A 22,745-nucleotide genomic window follows, 5' to 3' on the forward strand; every position below is an offset into this window, starting at 1 on the left:
ATTTGGTCATTGTTAGTTATAAGTAAAAGCTCATTTTCCCCAAAGCTTTATCACAAGATGATCTAAGTTTTGGCGAAGCTCGCAATCATCAGGGACATAGCAGGAGAAGACTCAATGTGGTCGTACAAAATTGAGGGCTTGACAAGGGAGACGGTGGAAAGGAAATGGGAGCAGAAATATTAGGCTGTATATGACAAAGATGTTAAGAAATATGGAGGGAGGATTTTGAATGCCTAATGGTCAGAAGGAAACCCTGGAGTCAACCTCTGTCGACAATTGGTTAGGAGTAGGTGTATAATAAGGTCCCAAGCCCCTTATGAAGTGAAGTAGTTTGCATTTGTTTAATGTATCAAGGGTGAGGTCATGACCATGAATTGATACGTCATTATTTTTACTTATAAAATAACATGGGAGATCCTTGTGTAAGAAGAATTAACTAACCATACATTGATCTTTGTCCTCCTGTTATCTATCTAACATCTGAAGTTGTTGGTAAGTAGGGTACACAAGAGATAGGGAGAGACAAACCCTCTAGTCACAGAGGTCGCACTCTGAATTGCATCAAGCCAGAGTTACTAACGGTTGTCCCATTACGGGCAATCACTGGACATCCCAATAAACCAGGTGAGTATGCATGAGATTCGACCAATAGAAAAAGTCCCAGAGGACTTCCATTCTTTGTTGGGCGGTGGTCGGCTGAGCATTGAGTCCAGGTCCGGAGGGGTTACACTCTCAGTGTTCCACTGCAATTCAAATTGTCCAATGTAGCTAAAAATTTCATTGCAACTTAGGCTATGCATTGGCTATTTTGTGAGCTATGTGCACACTTTAGCCACTATTATTTTCCCTAACCCCTCTAACTCATTGTACTTCTATAGGATGGTAGCTTTTACAAGGACTGTGCCAATCTCTAAAAGTTAAAATTCATTAAAAATATTTAGGGGTCTTCATTGAAAGAAAATGAAGCAAAGGAAAAGCAGGCATGGTCATCTACTACGAATTTCATCTCATTAAACTGATCGACAATGAAGTCTTATATGTACATTAGATATCAGATAACTCAGAGGCAGCACGGATAACCAAGCAGGTTTATAAATATTAATCTTCTAAATAAAGCCAAAGATATTAAAACCTCTACTAAATCCAGCCTAGTATGCGCACTAATTTTCCCCTGTGTATTACAGGAAACATAAGCAGATTGGTGACATGGATCCTTAAAACATTTGTATTCTCCAAGATCCTCCCGATAAGGTCAGCTCAAAAACTATGAGGTTCCAAGTACCTTCTGTGAATATTTTTATATGGGTTTGTAAGGCTATAATTTCAGATTAGATGTAGGTACTTAAATGGATAATTTAACTTCCATTTTGAAGTTGCAGAGGCAGTATAAAGCAGGAGAGTTAACGTGTCCAATAAGTGCTGCCAGAAAAATATATTGGAAAATTATGTCTTATCTTACATTTAGAGTTGAGTATCCCACACACTTTACCTCACAATATCATTAAAAATGGAGCATTTACCACACAAAAAGCATAAGAGCCAGCTTTCTCCTAGAAAATAATAGTGCACTGGTTGGATAACGAATGCCACCTCTCCATTCAGAGGTCATGAGATTGGCAACTGACCAAGGTATTTGCACTGAATGTGCAGTCAGATTCAGGAACATTATATTATTGATTATAAAAAAAAAAAATTACTTTTACTTAAAAAAATTGTATCCCACAGAGTCAATGTGAGAACTTAGATCAGTAATAAAGTACTTTTTAAAAAAGTATGATAGTGATGATCAGTGATATAGAGGTGAGATGTTTCCTGTAATAAACAGGGGAAAATTAGTGCGCATACTAGGTTGGATTTAGTAGAGGTTTTAATATCTTTGGCTTTATTTAGAAGATTAATATTTATAAACCTGCTTGGTTATCCGCGGTGCTGTAGTTGGAAAAAAAAATTTACGCGGTGCTCACCAAAAATTCCAACAGCTGAACATGTATTATACATCCGGCCACGAAGGTATTTTAACCTGTACACTTATAAAGAGTTTGGATTTTAGGGGGTACACCATACTGGCCCAACTACAGCACTGTATATATCACTGATGATGTATAAGACATCCAAATAGGAGATCCGTGTATACAATAACACCTCAATGTGCAGAGAAAATTCCTACTTTTGCAGTAATTAATTGCGATTAATTGGAAAGAAGAAAGTAACACTTTGCAGCACATGTTCGAACTTAACCCTTAACAAAATATTTAGCTTAAAATCACAAAAAGTAGTCAATGCTTGTTATGTAGTCTAATTCACATTAAAAATATCATTTCATCATTTTTATTTATTTGTAGAAAAAGAATACAGAGCTCTCAAATCCTAACTTTGTGCCATAAGGACAGAAAACTTATTCTTTGAGCCAAGGTCATCTTCTTGTTCGCTTGAGTTGCTGTCAGATGAACCTGAGTTATCCCCATCAGAGTCATCATTTGAACCCTCTTCATCCAGCTCCTCATCTGACTCCTCCTCTTCCTTCAAGTACTCAAGCTCAAGCGACTTCACTTCTTCTCCCCTAGCCTGAAGCCAAAGTATCTCCTTCACTTCCTCATTCTTCTCCCAGGAATCTAGAAGGGGAGAAAAGAAAAACTTGATACATAAAATCATTCATTCCCACATCTATTACATAGTTACAAGCATACTACCATAGGACCTGATTTTAGCCTGAAGCAGGTAAATGCTATGGCAAACTCTTCACTGGTTGAGATGGGTGAAGAGAAAAGTCTGCTTATCAAATGCAATAGCCAGCCTCAGTGGTGGTGGGGCAGCAAGTAGAGGCGGAGTAGAAAGCAGGGTAAAGAAGAGGTCGTATGTTCTAGTCCCACCTGGGTATGTTTCCCTTATCCAGGGCGTGGTTGTTCATGCACATGCAGTTGTTGAAATGCTTATCAAACCCCAATGTAAAAGGCCTATGTGTGCTATTTATGGCGAAAAGAAAATAAATAGCAAAGTTGCTTTCAAAGAAGAAGAGAGAATAACAGAAACAATTTGCAGAGATAACAATCGAAATGAGTCGGTGCACCCCATTCCTAAAGTTGCCATCCTCTCCACTCTAGTTCACAGGGGTAATACTTATCCCATATTTGACCATGAATCACTACCCACAAAGAAGCAACATCCGGCTGATGCTCTAGTGGGCTATGGGTTCTGCAAGATGTTAGCTCTGAGAAGGAGAGACAAATTTGAACACAGCATGGGAATCTGACACCCAAGATACCACACTGAAGCAAAGCTGCAACTTATGCCACAATTATCTTCAGAATGGCAAAAAAAAATTCCAGGCTGCTGAAAAAATATGAAATTAACACTCGATTCAACTGTGACAGGAAGAGCTAAGACTCCACCATTCATATAGGTACATATAGAGTAACCAACCACCTCTTGCAAAGGATAATATAGATTTGGATGTACCTGTGGTACAGTTTGAATACACAAAAGAAGGGAGTATTCAAGTATGCCAACAAGAGAAGAAGTAACAATGAAAAACAAGCTACTTCATCTCTCAGCAAAAGCAGAGTATGCTCATTCCAAACATGGGCACAGCATCAACATTGGGTATGCGGAAGTAACAACTCCCCCAGGAATCTCTCAAGAAGCCATCATGATATCCACAAAAACCACTGAATTTCAACCATGAGGTTGGATATCACCTCCAACATCATTGGAAGAAGCTCTTCTGCACATATGTAAATGGCCACCTAGAATGAATTCTGCCACCCAAAAGACAATACCAGTTCAAGGAAAGAAACAGACCAATCAAGGAACAGTACCATCCTATTAAAAAACAACCAAACCCCAGCAAAAATTATTTCCCACTGGACTCTGACTGAAAAGGAGGCAAAACTGTTATCACCAGAAATAATGACCCAGGTTATACACCCAAAAGTATGGAAGATTCATCTTTGAGCGTAAACAGAATGTGTTCATCATGATCTACAGATACCCATTAAAATAACAAGTCAATAAGAAGAATGCACACAATGCCAATGAATGAAATAGAATTCACTGGAACTTCCTTTGCATATTTTTAATCATGAATCGTATTTGCATATCCTCATGATGTTGAACATAGACTAAAAATTCCAGCGTTAAATGAATATGCATTGGTAGTACACATGCCATTAAAGACTTTTTAGAATAACATGCAGTAATACATGACAAAACATGCACAAACCTTTATTATCCTTGAACCCAGGAGGTCTCAAGCAGAGGCAGATTTTCCCCTCAGTGGCCATTCGAAGTAAGTGATTAGCTGCTCTATAGGTATCCAGTCTTGCAGCTTTCGCAGTCAGGTAACCACGTTTCTTAGCCCAAGCTGCAAAGGCCAATATTAATTATGTGAAATAGAAAAATGGGAAGTGAGGTAGCCTAGAGAGTAGAGTATTTGGTTGCTGATCAAGAGATACAGGGTTCAAATCCAAGGTGAAACCTTTGAACACCCCCAAATGAGTATCATCAAAGTAAGATAACGGGAACACAAATTTTAAAAAATTCTATGAATTGTCCAGGTTAGCAGTCACCCAGATCATGCCTTGGTTTCTTATCAGCATGAATATCAGTTATGCATAAAACAGTAAAAATCCAATCACAGCAGCCATTACAAAAGTTAATCCAACAAAAAAAATGTCCTCAATGAATATCTTATAACATGGAAATAATGGGTAAAATGAGTTGATTCTCCCAGTTACAGGCCTACAAGTAGCTTACTTAACAAAATAAATGCACAGGATATAGGTATTTAACTAGTCATACAGCTCATTTGCTTTGGTTATCACCAATGATAGGAAATATCATTGCCTTCATAAAACAATCACAATTAATTATCTCTAACTCTAATGTACTACCAATATATTAAGTATATTTTTCAATTTTTAAAAGAATTATATGCATTACACATCATTTAAAACATTACAGGCACAAAAAATAACCTGATTATTTTTTTATTTCAATCACAGCAAACCAATGATACAAAATGCTAAAGGAGTATAGCACGCTAAACATCTATCTTATGCTTCATTCAAGCAGTTAGAAAGTACTGAAAAAAACTTAAAAGAATTAGGAAATGAATCAAGTACCTTCACAGACATCCATAGGTGACCATTCATCATTGCCATCAGCATGTTGTAATTTCAACTGTTTGATAAGGTCCAACCTCTCCGCCAAGAATCGAATGGATGAATATGGCTCCTGAAGTTGTGCAATAGGGTAGCTCCCCATCAGGACCTAAAGTTAAAGGCTCATTGGATTTTACAGGAAAAATAAAAAATGCATCGGTGCATCAAATTTTTTCATTACCTCAATTTTCTTGTTAATGAAGTCTCACACAAAATGTGTACAGTGGACTTGATGACATTTCAGTTTGGGCAAGTTGGCATGAACTTTTACACAAAACTTGAGTCAGGGACTCAAACTTGAAAAATCTGGTGAGGGAATTTATATCAGTGGCAGAAAAACATACAGCATACTCCCAATTATCCGGGCTAATGACGGAGAGAGGCAGCAAGACTAATCGGAAAACAAAATTAATCCAAACTTTCACCGTAATTTTCCTAATTTAGGCAAATCAAACTATCAATTATTAACTATGCATACTGTCTCTTATTTTAGACCCCTTTCTGGTATCATTTAGAGCTTCCATTTCCCGACCGTGATCTTTTTAGCGGCGATAACGTGATTTTACTCTCATTCCTGTTGCTCCATAAAAATACCTGGTTTCCGAAAACTGGACACCCGTGTCTGCAAGATCACAGATTCAGAAAATTGGTTTGCATGAATGCTTCAAAACCACAGTGGGACGTCAGAAAGTACACCTGTCAGGCACCACGCTACGTAGTCACGTCTCGCGCATGCTGCCCGGTATGCAACTCTTGCGTGATGCGGTTCCATGATCACTGAACCTACTATGTCCGAGAGGGACGAAATTTCCAGTTCCTTTGGGCCATATTCAATCAAATGCGAGTCAACGGTAATAATTATGCGTTTGCGATATGAAATATACAATTATAGACAGTATATCTCTTAATTTGTGATCGGTTAATCATTGAAGAATCTTCTAAAATTAGTCAAAGAGTTTTTTTCCTGCTGCTGATCATCGTCTGCATGCTACACAAGACGTCCAAGTAAGCTTGAAACATTCCTTGTCTAAATGTAAACAAAATAATTCCCTTTTATTTTATTTTTTATTTTATTTTATTCCCAAACCTCCGAATACAGCTCTCATAGGCCATTTTAAATCGGGGTATTCAAGAAATTCAACAATGAAACGTACACGAACAACCATGCCCTGGATAAGGGAAAGTTACCCAGGCGGGACTCGAACCCGCGACCTCATGTTTGGCTGACCAGGATTTTACCCCGTCGCCACCGAGGCCGGCAAAGACAACTCTAAAAGAAACAATAATCCCATTGTAGACCAGCATAAAAATGCTAATATAAATGGGTGCTTATCCATCCGATTAATTTTTGTATAAAGATCGCGGAAAAAATCGACGAAGAGTAAAACTCATGCATGGATAAACAGCAGCCGGATAATCAGGAGTATACAGTGGAACCTCGTTAAAGCGAGTACGGGCTATAGCGACACCCCCGCTATTACGAGAGATAGCCGATGCACCGTCAATTGACCCTATAATAAGCGTGTTAAAAAATTAGTTTTTACGAGACCCTTTCGGTGTTGGCTCTCGCCATAGCGAGGGTTTCACCGCCGGAAGACTTTCATCAAGACTCCTTAACCTATGTAATTGCTAGCGATCTGTTAGAAATGAGTTAATGGAGTGCTCAGTCTCAAATTTATGTGGTAAACTGTCGTTCGATAAATATAATGATTGACGAAACAATGCTTTGCATGATTTTTATTCAGTGCGGCGCTTATAAATTGTTTGAATAGTTAGTCATTATTTGAGTAAGGAAATTTAGTGATGCAAAAAAACATCGCCTTTCGTCTGGATTTATGCTTACGTTTATCGGATAGATGTTTATCTGTCGCAGCACCACTCCTGTTCCTGTATATCTGTTCGCAACAGGTATATTGGCTATTATTTGCTCCACCTCCGGTAAAGCGACAATTCACTATAGCGAGTGTTTATTAGTGCACCGTGGGGTGTCGTTATATCGAGGTTGCACTGTAATATGCTTTTTTCTGAGAAGAAGCGGTAACACAGTTAATGAATGGAATGGTGAAACCTCTCCTAAGACGATGTGATTGAGTATTGGCTGAGTTGCTTATTAACTTATACATAAAATCAGCTTACACCATGGAATCTACTGGGCCACAGAGATATTATTATTCTCAGTTAGATAACTTGACACAGGGCCAAGCTCAATTTTTTTCTAGGAGGTAAAACTTGCAATGAGCATTCTTGACATCACTTAGCTTCATAAATTCTATACAGCTATGAAGAACAAACATCTATATAGAGACCCGAGCAAAAAACTCCAAATACCTCCAATTGGACACTTTTAAGATTCAAATAGTACATCATACATCACCATGATTTAGCCAACAAAAATTTTAAGATAGCATTTTGAAACTTACCTGCAGATGTTTTGGGACCTTAGATGGAAAAACCAGTCCTGGGCAATCACAGAGTCTTACATTACGAGTTAAAAAAATAGTTTGGAAATGCTTAGTATGACCCGGAGTTTTTGAAACACTGACAACCTGCAATCATCGAAAAGTGCATATAAAATATCTAAATGGTAACCTAACAATTTCTTTCACTACAAAATTTGAGATTACCACACTAATAAAATGAAAAGAAAACTTATTCTTCAAAATTTACCTTTTTACCCATTAGAGCATTCATCAAAGAAGACTTTCCCACATTAGGTTGTCCAATACACCCAATTGTAAGTGTGCCATCTTTGTACTTTTCTGCTTCAATGAAACTTGTATCAACTTTCTGGAACTGTAGAAAGAAATTATATAAAAGGTTGCTATTGAAATAACAGTACATACTCTTTAATAATAAGTGACCTGTCATGAAGTCGGCATTGAAAGTTGAACTGAAGCACTTTGCATACTAGTGGACTGAAGAACAAAAAATAAAAATAAATTATGCTAAAATCATTCCAAATAGATACATATATGTATTTAAATATTTTTATCAGTCCATTAGTGACTTTTATTTCAAAATAACTGCCTATACTACTAATTATAGGTATTAAGCAACTGTCAACCAGCACTAACCCTTAACTTCCCCATTAAAAAAATCTGTATAACAACTAATGTCCCCAGACAATTATCAATTAGATGATGTTAAACGTCAAACTTGACTAATATTAGAACCTGCTATAACATATAGAACACTTACCTCTGTACTCTCTTCAACTTCTAACTCATCATCTTCATATTCAGTCTTCATTTCCTCAGAAATTTTCTTATGCCATGATGACAAATCCACTGCAAATGAAATTATAATTTAGATAATAATTTTCTAGAGCAACTGTGAATTCATCAGTGGTGAAACTTTACTCACAAATTCATACCAAATTCATAAACTCCATAGAGAAAAAATAATAAAAAAACTGAACAACGAGCATTAAGTTATTTATAACCAAAAAGAAAATTATTTACAGATATGGAATTTTTGCACTTTATGAACACTAGCACAGGAGTGAAGGTTCACAACTGCCTGGTCTCAGGCTGTTACCTGAGTTTTTTTAAAGATCACAACTTAGCATTCACTGATATTAACTTCAGCCAATGGACTGTCGTGCTGTGCACAAAAACAAGGGTGTTCTCCACGGGAGGATCAAAGGGGACTCATTCAATTCCTGTAAATCTTAGATAAAATTATAAATTCCAGATTCAATTGTGATATGATACTTATTTAATGGTAAACTGTTCCTGAATATACATTTCTGAGTTCCCTACAGCACAAAAACATACTGCCTAATGGCATTCATGGGTAAAATGGGTACATTTCACCTCATCTTCTGAAGACAACCTAGCTCACAAGGGCAGATGATGCCTTGGTAGCTTAAGAGATTACAGAACTTGGCGAAAATTCAAGGAAATGGTTCAAATCTTGGTCAAGGCAACAGATGTTACCATCGAATTTGCATCTACAGTACATCCATAAAAAGTTGTAAACTTTACGTGCACAAAAAAGTAAAGTACCTTCTCCTTTCACCAACTCCTCACAGCACTCAAGTAATTTCATTGCCCCCTCAGCTGACATTCTTAGTTTCCCTCTGCGACGCTGAGATTTAAGGCCTAGAGAGCCAGAATAAAGAATACACAAAATTTTAAAACATGGAAAGACTGAGGCTAAATAAAAATAAATCATTAACCCATATATTATGCGTGATGAATACCATCAAGTTTTGTATAGTTCTTTACGCCCACATCTAGGGAATTTTATTACTTTTTTATCCATCTTCTGCTTCTAATTACTCAGAGAAATAAAACACCAGCCTTCAATCCACAATCAGAATTAACAATTAACTTCACGACTCGAAATATTTAAAAAATATATACATATACATATATTTTTTCACATTAAAAAAAATGTCATTTATAAGGAAAACAAATACACTAAAACCTTGTAAAATAATAGCTCTGTTAACTCAGCCATGGTAATTACATAACTGAGTATTCACTTACCAGTCTTTGATTGATTCCCATGAAGATTATAGGATGGAAAAGATGTGAATGTTAGCACTCGCAAATCAGGATACTTCTGTTTGAAATAATGTTTCCATGCCACTACTAAAGGAGCAGGAGCCAAGTCTATTTTGTTTAAAACAAGAATCATTTCTTTTTTGAGAACTTCATTTACATACTTATACAATGATGGTGGAAACATCAAAGGCTGTAATAAAAATTTTAAATTAAAATCATGCACATAAATTTCATGAAATAAATCAAATTGTAAAATTTTGATAATGATAAGAATAATCCATTAAATTAGCATTTAAAGAGTAATTTGGATGGTCACCATACAATGATATTGTATATACCTGTAACCCTCAACATAACTAATGCAAATTATTTTTGTTAGAACATAAATGCATATCATTTTCATGAAAATCATTTTTGTGCACATGTGAAACATGCATTGAAAATCTGATTTCAAGATAGACCAATCTGGTTTCTGGAAAATAACCAAATACCAGCCAGCAGGAAACTTAGATGAATTAAAAGAGAAAATATTTTGCATGTAAAATATGCATTCGAAACTAAAAACTAGTTTAAAACTGAAAAATAGTTTACAAGCTATCAGGTACTCACAGCAAAACGAATATCCACAATGACTAGTATGATCTCAGACATCTCAAGCACTCGCCACAGCTGCCTCCACGTTTCCAGATTCAGTTCAAAATAGCTAAGATCTTTCTGTTCAAATGTACTACGGATGTTAGACACATATTCCTGCAGAAAAGGTATCATCACGTTAACTGGTTAAACTAAAATGGCCGAAAGAGAACACAGCACATCAAAGAGCAATGGAACACATAACATAGATGCCACCAAGAAATACATCTTTTGTATAATTAGTTAATGATTCTTTGCGTACCAGTACATTCCCTCCTAGATTAAAGAAAGTTAAGATAATTCCTATCCTTAAAGATTTCAATGACATGGACATTAATAATTTTAGACCCATTTCCCTGCTCTCTGTTATGTCAAAAGGATTTTAATATGTTGTTGCACAGACTTTCAACTTTTATTGGAAATATTGACATTTTGTTCTTATCTCAGAATGTTTTTTTTACATGGAACAAGTACAGACACCACTATTTATAAGTTTGTTGATCAGACTCTCCTTCGATAAGATAAACATAAGAATGTTTTGGGTATCTTATAGTACTCAAGGAAGCCATTTGATATTGACATCCATTCAATTTTGTAAAAGAAACTGCATTAATATGGTATTTCTGCGGAAGCCAATGATTGTCAGAGATTTTATTCATCTGGAAGAAGTCAGTTAAGTCTGCATAAAAGGTCCAATTTCAATGTTTTCCTCAAACCAAATAGAATTTAGAAAAGGTGTTCCAGAAGGCTCAGTACTAGGACCAATAAAATATTTAATGCAATTGAATGATCTCCCTAAATGTACTGCAACTGGGGAATTTATTGTGCATGCCAATAATGCCAACCACCTGATCTCCTCTAATGAGGATTTCTCTGTGGTAGTTCAGGCTCAACTAAACAAGGGCGCTTGGTGAACTGAGAACAGAATGTCTCTGAACTACGAGACGTCTTTTTGCATGCTCTTCCATAAAAATACAACCTTGCCATCTCCTCTTTGAGATTAGGGGGAAAATCAATCTCGACGACCTCTTTTTTGAATTTCTGGGTGTTTATATTGATGAATACCAAACTTGGGATGAACATATTGACTTCTTACGTTCTTGTGTAGCATCAGGATGTTACTAACTGAGAATGATCCTTCTCATTTCTGACTTTACTGCTGCTTCATGCATACATTACACATAAATATTCAGCAAGCTGAGGAATAATGTTGTGGTCCAGGGACATGCTAGTGGTTCCTCAAGGCTATTAAGGGCTCCAAAAATGGGCAATCAGGATTTTAACTGGTGCAAATACAAATACAAGTAGCAGTGTTTTCAAAGAACTCAGAATTTTAACTTTACCCTTTATTTATATTTACTATGCAATCAGGTACACCAGCGGTTCCCAACTGGTGGTATGCATAGTGCATACCCCTTGGGGTGTATGCATACTACGGGTTGGGATACACTGAACCAGTGGGTATACGCTGAAAATAATCGGTAATGGCACGCACATTTAAAATATGTATTCCCATATCCAGGTACCCTCATTAAGATTCAAATTTCAAACATTTCTGCTAACAAAGAGTTCAAATTCAATTATTGATTAATATTTATTCTTATTCTTTAATATTAATTCTAATTCTAAATTGATTAATTATTCTCTTATTGTGTATTATTGAGTGGAGAAGGCATGGTTATGAACGCATTCCACCACAGTCATTATTTTGATTATACAGTACGCTCCCGATTATCCACGCTAATGAAGGGGAGAGACAGCACGAATAATCGGAGAACATGGATAACCCAACCTTTCACGTAAATGTCTTGCAATGCTCATAATTTACCTTTTTGGCTAAAGGTGCTAAAGTAAATTGAGGATAATACCTTGAAGACATATTACCATTTCCAAATTCATTTATATTAAGCAAAAACATTTGTGGCATAATGTTGCAATACAGATTTTTTTATTCCCTTAAGTTTTAATGACTTGGCTGTTTCATGTAATGCAAATATAAAATCCTTGCCCCAAGAACTGCATTATAACCAGAGTTTACTGGATGATGCATTCAACTATGACAATAAAGCTTGTCATTTAGTCTCGCGCTTACCATAAAATACCTTTGCTCTTTTCCCTCCAATTCATTTTTGCTCATTGAAAAATTCCATGGGGGACGAACTGGGAAATCTAACCCAGGAGGAAAGTAAGAATCCGCATCGATTTCTAAATCCACTTCGGACCGTGGTTCCAAACCCATCAATGCTTCTTCTTTTCTCCGTCGAACTTCGTCAGGGGAATCACGATGAAACTGGAGAACATATCTAGGTGAAAAAACAGGGTTTTCCTCAAAAAATGAAGGAGGCATAATGTAGGATAGGTCAAATGACAGAGCTAAAATTATTCAACTGAAATCATGTTCCTGGCAAAGAATTAGATGGTGAAAATCGCATTAAACTTTAATAGAATCAGTTTTGAGGGAAAATTGAAACAGATAAAAACTAAAAATTTTCACTGATTTCCACAAAATTCCATCACCGACTTCGAATTCACCTCACTGTATCCACTCAACTTCTTCCACTGCCATGGGCCTAACAACTTCCAATGCAAAATAACTTTGTAATTAACTGCCTCCCAATATTAATGCGGTATGCAGCTATGAAAAATCGTGACATATTTTGATTTGATTAACTTGTCAAAGTTGTTGCAAATGCTAGTTTATTGCATAAAGTGCTACCGCCGGTCAGTTTGAAAGTTTCACATCAGACACTACAGTTCCAGTTTAAAATTAGGAGCCGGTACGTTACATCTTCATAACCAGAATTACAATTCCATACTATTTTGACAGGCGACTTTTTCACCATTGTAATGCATGGAGAATGATCTCTGAAGATAACCGCCCCACTTTCAATTTCAAGAACTACAATTCATATAATTTAAAACTGCATGACAGGAGCAACAAAATAGAAGGGAAGGGGGATGACAAAAATTCTAGCAAGAAATAATGATGTTATCAACAAATTACCTGTTTGGATTGGCCTTCCCCACCTGTCGCACCGGTTGTTGATTGAGCTTACGAACTTCGAATTCCGAGGAAAAGCTTTCCTCTGAAGAACTGGCGGTACTAACCGGTAAAAGCTTATGACCTGGAGGAATTTGTGAATCGCATTATGAGAACCACATAATTACCAACTAGATAGGAGGTAATGGATAACAACAAGGTGTGTTAACGTACTCGTTTTCGGTGCCATCTGTTTATGCTTCTTAGCCTGCAGCTGTTGCTTCTTTGCTTTGCCACTGAATGGTGTTTTTCTTCTTCCTTGAGGCATTTTGTGCAGTGCCGTTGAACTACGTTCACGAAAACTTAACGTAGAGTTTATCGCAATGAATTCGAGTCCGAATGAAAAAGAACAACTTCCAAATCAGGCTGTTATAATCCAGCAATTTTTTCTTCCACGTAATGCTGAGCAACTTAAAACCATTTCTTCCCGGGAGAAGGAGACAACCGACACAACTGACAATAACATCAAAATTGAAAGACAACCCAGACAACCTCTACTCTGACAGTTGAAATCTAGTTCCGCATGACTCTGCGGCAATTCCGCTCCGCACCCTCCGCACTACCGTTATCGGCCATCGTAGTGAATATTTTTTTCATTGGTCTCATTCCATAGCTCAATGTCTGGTCAATTGAATAATAACTCCCCTATGCGGAATTCGAGGGCATACGTAAATGATATAAAATAATTACGCGGGAATGTCATCGAATCCAGCAATACTCGAGATGCTAACTTCGGGCGCGAATTCAAAATGAACATTGGCAACTTCATTCCTTTTATAATAATTTCCTTTTTCATGACTTAACTTAAAAATTAAACCCTCATTTAAAAATAAATTCCAACATAATTCTCACTCGTATAAATTGAACGATTGTCAACAAAAATTATTCAAGCCCTCTTTCGAATCAAAATTCATTCGCAGATTTAAAAAATCATCTAATATTCGGCAAATAAAATCTCGCGAATACGAGCCGCTACCGAACTTAATTCAAAAATATCCTTTTACTTCCAATCACCGTCTTATTTCCAGCTATCATCCTAACTTTCTAGGAATTGAAAAGGTTCATACTTTGAATAACGCTCGCTAAATACACTCAAGTCATCACTACGTTATCTTCTCACCCTAAAAGAGCATACGTAAAGGGTAATACGCATAGACCATTCTTTTGATGAGGCATCGGTTCCACTATGGCATTCTTCTCAAGTGATACGATTGGACTAACGCCGGAGAAAGTCTTCGCCACCGTGGAAAATTCAAGGACAGTTCATTGTTCCGCCTCTTGGGCGCATACGTTTCCTGCTCTATCAGCGTAATAGAATCTAGGAGCACCGCTGAGCTAAAATGAATTCGGATAGGCCTTCGCAGTGGTTAACCAAGCGATCCTTCAGAAAATAAACAACTCAGCTCGGCGTATTGAACACAACTCGGGAAGTGAGGGGGCTGACGATGGAAAAAACATCGGGCCTTTTTTTCAACCCACACACAGGGACGTTATCATGAGTCCAACGAGACACCACGCCGTTTCAGTGGATAGGCGAGGGGAGACTCAACCTGGAGAGCTGTGGCTGCGAAACTGTTATTTTTCTCTCTTGTTTCTCTAGTTTTCCAACCTCCGTCGCAGACGAAGACCTACAGAGGATCACATAACTTAAAAGGTAGGTAGGTATAGTCAAGACATCGACTTTCCAGAGGGAGGTCTGTTCAAGTTTCGTTTGCTCTTGACTCGGAGTTGTTTAATCTCTTCTTAGCTGCATTCAGGCCATACAAGTGCCGGAGCTATTCGATTTTCTGGAGTTAAGACCCTTCCCCATCCTGCAGTCTTCGGGCCAACCTTCAAGGTAGCTCAAACGTGCGGCTAGCGTCACAAGTTGTGGACGTGATTCGCAGAATAAGAGTCCGTCAAATTCGTGTGATCAGCAGAGTGGGTGCGACGAAGAAGGTGGGGGGGATTAATCGAACGCCCATCGCATCTAATGGAACATTAAATTATCGTGTTACGTATCCTATATTTTTCGCAATGTCTTACACGAAAGTCACAGCAATGGTATTTCCAATGGTGGTGAACCAGAAATCAGCGCCTAAGGATAATAACAGATATCAAAGGTGAAGCTGTTGTTTTTTTAAGTTAAGGTGCAGTGAAAATATTTTTTCCGAGGAAAAAAAATCTTTAATTTTCCTCAAATGCGCAATAACACGCGTTGTGCTTAATATTGAGTTATAATTTAACATCGAAGTCCGTTGTTCATTACACCATTCATGAATTGATATATTGCATCTTATATCGTAATAAAAAGGGGGACAGCATTCGAGGGTTAGGGGAGATGGGGGGGGGGCGCGGGGATAAGCGTCGCACTAATTGATTTGGGGTTTATTATTCCCATTTTCTCGGGATGAATAATAATAATTAATGATAATTTAATAATTTTTGAATATATATAAATTAAATTCGGAATTTTACCGATATATTTTAAAGCGTAATTCATCCTTCTAAATTTTCTGTTTACTGCGAGGTATTGGTAATAAGGGATGATTTTGTTTATCGGAACGCACTTCATAAGCTGAAAAAATACCTCGTGCCATTCCATCCAGTCTGTAATATTTTCTATTCCCTATTTTCTCCAAATATGATAGCGCCGACTCTTGTAAATGTTTTACCATAATGTAACTAATTCTTTCTACGAATGGTTCCAGGGTCATGATGTCGGGAGATTCCCCAAGAGATAGCGACGTAGACTCAATGGACTCGAACAATCGTGAATCATCAGTGAGATACGTGATGGAGCCTACTTTGGCCAGCAGTAAAATAAACCGAGGATCCCAGACTGACATCATGATGATACCCCCGATGTATCCAGCTCCTCCACCGCCAATACAACCGTCCAAAATCGCGGCAGTTGAAAAGCGAAAGGTAAGGTCTCAAGATTTTCAAGGGGACATTAAAAACGAAATCGTAGGAATCGAAAGGAATCACTTTAACGCCAAAGTTGAGATAGTGAATCAGTCGGATCTCATGGATAACGCCGGGGAGCGAAGATTGAGCAGATGCGAACACTGTTCCCAGTTAACATGCTCAACTCCGCAACTCGACACCCCCATTGATAACGAACCAGTGACGGGTGCCGACTCTGCCTCCGGCGTTTCTAGTGCTGGTAACAGTGAAAGACAGCGAAATCAACAGGAGCAACCCGAAGACAGTTGTGCGATGGAGTGCTTATATTACGCTGTGCAATGCAGTGACTGTACTCTTCTCTGAAGACCAGTTATTTTTGGGAAATTGAAGAGTTATCCTCACCCAGCAGAAATGAGTCTCAATTGGGTAGTCGCCAATCAACTGACATTAAGAAAGTTAACTGTGGAAACGGTACTTTTTTTAAACGACTGCAGGCTGTGAACTAATGTTACCACATCAACCTCTATTTCATTACAGGCCAAAACTTCTGGTGTACAGAGTTGTCAATATGGCATTACAATTGTAAATTTTCTGGTACTTTCATACTTAGGCAGAGAGAACATTTAGGAAGCACATTTATAAAATGAATGCTGCCAATTTCAGAGCTTTCATCTGATATTTAATGATTAATGCTTCTGGTTCGTATGGAGATATTTATGTATGGATAAAATATTCATGACTGAAGTACAGTGTTTACAACAAACCAAAGTGCTCCAAAAATATTGAATTCTAAAAACAAAACAAAGAAGCCTTACATAGAGTAGAGGAAATTAAATTAACACTCACATGCTTCTTACATAAGCACAGTGGTGTTTGAGGCAGGCCAGGTATTCTTTTAAAATCCACTGAAATAATTTTTCAAAATTAATAATTCATTCATTATTCATGAAGTCTAATTGGCATAGGCAAGGAGGGAAAGCTGTATCCCCATAAAATCAGACTTTGTCTACTCCATATGGGATCTACTGGACAGGGCCATATGTTATTTAAAGGTGGGTGTCCTAAGTCACTTACACAAGGGGCCTGAAATTACTATCAGTTTATACCCCTTTTCATCCACTTTTAATTGGAGTTCATGTTCCACATTCGGCTTTCATGAGACATGAGAGCACCTAGATGCAATAGCACAATATAATGGCCATGTAACTGAAGAAGTAACCTCATTTTCAAAGCTAAAATGAAACTTACTTTTATCATAGCGGTTTGAACTAAAACAAATAGCTTTGACTTATGTGATTAGGGCTAAGCTATGTATTCTCTATTTGTTAGTACACTTTCTTATAATCGTAAGATAAAGCAAGGCTTTTCAAGGGCCTGCACGGAAAAAACAACAATAACATCCCTTTTTTCTGTACTGCATGCATTTTCAAAAGTAAATCTGTTCCTTTGGATAACTAGTTACGAACTCCAATTCGGATGAGTCTGAATTAATCATTACAGAATAGTTGTGTAATCTACAAAATCTTATCATCATTATGAAACTCTTTATAACTACCTCACTTTTCTTTTGCATGCTATTGTTATTCTACTTGGGCTTTCTCTCACCTAACCTCACTCTACATCATACCGACACTTAATATCTCTCCTGCTCTTGCTTTTTGTTTTCTAACTTTAGCCACATGAATATGTAAGTAATTTTTCAAGTTGATCTCACTTTATCTCATCACCCCACACTACTGAAATGTTGAATTTGCCACCCACACTATCAGTAGTAGATTAGGTTTTTATTTCACCAGATTAAAATGTTTGAAAATGATTTGTGTGTATCTATAAGCCCCTAGTCTATGCATATCAGAAGTCAGATGCATTACCACTGATTGTGAGAGAAATTGCATATCACCAAGGGACCAGGGAAAGTGATGAGCTGTCCCCTAACACAACAATCTAAATCCAACCCTATCATTCCCACTTCAAATGCCTCAATACATGGTACATAAACTAACACAAGTTAATGTGTGAATACGTAAATGATTTTGGTCAAACAGAACATGTACAAATGGTTCTATTTTCTGTTAATACAAATTAGAAGGTTACATGGACCATTATTACACCCATTCTCCCATTGATGCTTTAAGATTAGCTTGTATTAGTTTATGTATAATGTAACAAAGTTTCAAGAGTGTTATCATTATAATCATCATATTAATGCAATACCAAATTCAGGGCAACCGCTTTGTCTCAGAAGTCATGTACAACAAAGTTACTGGTGAAAATGATTCATGAAAATTCAAAAAATTCCGCACTGCTGACACAAATACGCCACATGAATTATTCTCCTGAGTAACCAAAATTGATAACATTACTGAGAGACTGCTTCAGACAACCTACTAATCCAAAGTAATTGCTAACACAACATTTTTACCGGTGATTCAAGAATATTTCCAGATCATTTTTTATGCCTATTTGCATCCTTAGACCTTTCTATGAATAAAAGCGACTGTAGATACATTTGGTGATGGGATTTGAGGATTGAAATGAATTCATAGACCGCAGCTATGAATCTATGGATGTGAGATTTGATACATCACTGGCAGCAAGACAAGACAAAATCAGCATTTCACTGAAAGTTATCTTAAGACCTTCACCTCTGCTTCCACTTCTTCACTTCAAAAGTACGTATTTGAATAATATATAATGTCATTAGTTTTTTCCAGTATATGTTCACAACATTTAAATTATCTTTCATATAATGCCAAAACAAACACAAGAAAAATTATAAATATATTTTTCACAATTTATTATTTAAAGGAGACACTAGAAACGGTTTGACACTATGACCCCTATTTTTACTGCGAGACCACTCACAGTAAGAATAGGAGTTCAACCACTGCAGTGTAAAGGAAAACTCTCTCTAGTGCTGATAATAAGATAATTTACTTAAATATATCGCATTAGAAAGAAAATGATAAAAAGTTAAATTGATATCTGTAGATGGTTTATTTTCACCTTTTAAATTGCTAAATAATGATTTCATTAATTTGTATTATTCTGAAAATTGATTATTCCATAGTTATATTGCTGAATAATTTTATCATACAAATCCATGTATGTACTGGCCAGTCACACCACAATGGTTACCTTTCAGTTCTGGATTATGATTATTGCACATGGATGAGTAGATGACAATATCTTATTTGAGGATTTTTCCATTTTATATTGCAAATGCATTTCAGGAGCTTTTTCTAGGGAAGTTTAAAGAGAAGTGCACCTGTGCCCACCAAATGCCACACTCAAGTCAAATTTATACATAGGGTTCACGGCAGTCAGAGAAGTCATGAAAACATGAAGGAATTCAAAATCTGAACTTGAGTGGTACATGGTTTACCTATACTGATATTTTTTGTCAATTCACAAATTGAAATCCTTACTTTTTATTGAATCAGATACATATCTCAATTGCATAGCAGGGAAAATTAAATACATTGTTGGTACACAATTGGCAGATTTTATGACATCTAATATGTAATCTTGGAAAATGGAGTGTCAGAGGAAAGTGGCCTCCTTAGCACATGTACCACAAGGATAAAAATTTTGGTTGGGAAGGGGTTGTGAAGCCCCTGCATGTGTGGGTTATGGTCAGGGAAAATATCCAAAAGCGTAGCAAAAAGATGAAAATAGTGGATGAACAAGCAGAGTGCTGCTGCTTTTGAGCAGTGAGGTGTGAGTTACAATGCCATCCCAGCTCAGGAAAATTTAAAAAATTTGGGCTTATAACAGCGGGGTAGCCAAGAATTTCGTTCTGGCGGGTGGGGTAAATAAAAAAAACTGGGTATTGTAGAGGGTTTTAAACTAGGTAATTTTAACACTCTTTATAATCAAAAAGACTTCATTTTTCAAAGAAATCTTCAGTAAAATCATAATTTTTCAATATTTTGTGTTCTTTCATAAAGGTAAGTGATTGTTTTTTTAATATGTATTTTAGGGGGATCCGGACCCCCTGGGCCTCCCCTCACTAAAATTAGGGTCTTTTACCCACTACATAATTATAGTTGCCTTTGTTATTTTGCCTCCGGTTAAAACCACCACCAAAGAGTACCAGAATCGCTTCTCTCAAAGAAAAAAAAACATTGCTTATTTGTCAAATTGTATGCCCATACTAATTTTACATGGGTTTGATGCTTAACAAGTGACCAATGTCAGAGAAAACTTCAGAGGAAAAAATAGTATTCCACTTTCCGGACTTCTCCGTCCACTATTCTTTCCAAAAATGCATGAATTCTAGCAGCCACTATATCATAAGATGTTTAGGGATTAATGATAATAAGAAAATTGGGAATGATGGTTGGAAATACATTCACCTAGTTACACCGCTGAAATCCTCAAAAGAACGCCATTGCACACCTTTCAGATAACAAAATTAAAGAAAAGCTATTTTTTTAATAAACCTTAAAATTTAAGACTGTCATTGACATGGACTAATTATTCAACACTGGAGCAATCTGAGGAAGAAGTACACTCTTCTCTGAAAAAATGTGATTATTCACAAAATTCCATTCATAATGACTTGCAAGTTATTGGGATGAATTTATAAAGGTTTCATGAGATGATCACAGATTCATGAGCTACGTATGTTAGTTTTAGGTAAAATTTCACCTATCCCATCATGAGAATAATGAACTTAAATCCCAAAATTGAATCCTTCGAGGCATTAAAATTATATTGAAATGAAAGGAATCATGGAATGGTTGTGATAAATAGCGAAATGTGAAATAAAATAATCCAAACTATACTTATTAATTCATTTCTCCTAAAGAAGCAACTCTCTTCTTAATTTAGAAAATCAACATGCATGCAAAATGATGATGAATGAGAGTGCACCAACTGAAACAAAAAGATATTAATTGCATACTATCCTCAATTCCTCAGACCCTTTAATATTTTCGATTCATAAGCCAAGAGAAGTTGAGGAAGAGAATGAATATATTTTTGGATATGTGCTGTATTAACCCTCGCTAAATCGGATACTACATGCCACCCATAGTTGATCTTTGGTGTAAGCAATAAAATAGAGGAGAGATGGACATGAAAAATTATTCCTCCATATTTCACATGCATTTAATATTAAAAGATATACTTGCATCAGACCTATGAAAATAAAAAGGCAGAGAAATTACCCTTAAATATTGAATAAATGACAAAGAAATGCAAAATCATAAATAACCAATGTGTACACAACCCCTCAAGAAACTATTTTTGACTTCAGAAACATATAACCTACTTTAACCTTTTCCCTACTATACACGTATATATACGTGTGGACGCTTCCTGACCCGGGAGACTACGGCCGTATATTTGCGTGTGAGATTTCCTAGCCAGGATAACGAAAGCCATATATATAAGTTTTCTAACTCTTCCCCTTTTAGGAAGGCCGCGGGTTTACGTCGTCTTTGTCTCGGGACCCAACCCTGCGGGGTTTAGGATTTACCCTCGGAATCTGGGAGCAGGTACCCGGACCCCTCGTCTTTTATAACCCCTCTTAGTGGTAAGGGACAGCAGTCATATAATTCTTTATCCAGTCAGGTTTTGAAATAAATATTTGTTCAGTTCTCAAGAAAAATAAACTAAGAATTGAATTATTTGTCTTTTGAGCAGCGTTTACAATTTTTAAATGAAATTCTACGATAAATATTAACTTATATCTCGAGTTATGTATAAACATCAAAATGGAAATTGTTACTGCATTAAATGCGTTTATTGGCCTTAGAACTTCGTTTGAAATTTGACAATGCTTAGAAAAAAATGAGGAATTCAATTCAAAGTCTGCAATTTACTTGAAAGCAACAATTATCCATTTGCTAAATACATATAAGCAATACATAAGTTGACCGCGAACCAATGCCGCAGGTATGGTCGTAAACCCGGAAAGGAGGGAGCACAACTACTCTCGGAGTCTGAGATAATGCAAAGTCCCTGCGTGGAGGGGTCGAAAAAGGTTCTGCGAGACCTTTCTTAACGAATGCCCTCAAAAATGCTCCGTACCACGAGAAAGAGGAGAATCTTGCGGCTCAGTAGAGCAGTCATGCTAAGACGAAAACTCCGCCGTCTCGAAAGGGTTAAATTAGACTAACAGACGCAATTGCTAATTCCTACGAGAAGCTGTGCAACAATTTCGATAGAAGGAGCTAAGAATGAAAGTGACTCAAAATAGTTGCTATTTAGGGCCTTGCATTGCTAGAGTAATGACTCCTTTGTTTGGCTTGGTCTTTTTCCCCAATATATTATGTACTTCCTTAAATTTAAGCTATCACATAAATTTTTTTTTAATAGAGTAAACCCTTGTCAACATTTACCTGTATCTCAAATACGAAAATTTTATCTATAATTTATGAGAAATACTACAAGTTTTTAAACTTGAGATACTGGAAAATATTGACAAGGATTAACTGTAAACGAGTTCAAGATGACAACAGTGACATTAAACAAGTAAAATGCAAGTAAAACAGGAAAAATTAC

General features: G+C 36.7%; 2 protein-coding genes across 3 annotated transcripts; one reads left to right on the plus strand and one right to left on the minus strand.

Annotated features, from left to right (window-relative positions):
• Positions 1-2,312: 2,312 nt before the first annotated feature.
• Positions 2,313-13,827, minus strand: LOC124167204 (guanine nucleotide-binding protein-like 1). Its single transcript, XM_046545052.1, has 12 exons — positions 13,518-13,827; positions 13,308-13,428; positions 12,396-12,606; positions 10,280-10,420; positions 9,653-9,860; positions 9,167-9,262; positions 8,358-8,446; positions 7,827-7,952; positions 7,580-7,705; positions 5,121-5,268; positions 4,220-4,360; positions 2,313-2,612 (listed from the first exon to the last, which is right to left on the minus strand). Exons 1-12 carry the CDS (start codon positions 13,609-13,611, stop codon positions 2,368-2,370), a joined length of 1,746 nt encoding a protein of 581 aa, XP_046401008.1. The 5' UTR covers positions 13,612-13,827; the 3' UTR covers positions 2,313-2,367.
• A 141-nt stretch (positions 13,828-13,968) lies between these two features.
• LOC124167211 lies at positions 13,969-21,019 on the plus strand. Of its 2 annotated transcripts, none has more exons than XR_006866630.1 (2): positions 13,969-14,997; positions 16,034-21,019. XR_006866630.1 is itself a non-coding variant. In XM_046545065.1 (2 exons), exons 1-2 carry the CDS (start codon positions 15,360-15,362, stop codon positions 16,593-16,595), a joined length of 648 nt encoding a protein of 215 aa, XP_046401021.1. In that variant the 5' UTR covers positions 15,008-15,359; the 3' UTR covers positions 16,596-21,019. The 2 variants fall into 2 exon arrangements, 1 of the variants encoding a protein (XP_046401021.1); XM_046545065.1 differs by lacking the exon at positions 13,969-14,997 and adding an exon at positions 15,008-15,445.
• Positions 21,020-22,745: the final 1,726 nt, after the last annotated feature.

Source organism: Ischnura elegans, chromosome 1 (genome assembly GCF_921293095.1).
Source record: "Ischnura elegans chromosome 1, ioIscEleg1.1, whole genome shotgun sequence".
Taxonomy (NCBI): Eukaryota; Metazoa; Arthropoda; class Insecta; order Odonata; family Coenagrionidae; genus Ischnura; species Ischnura elegans.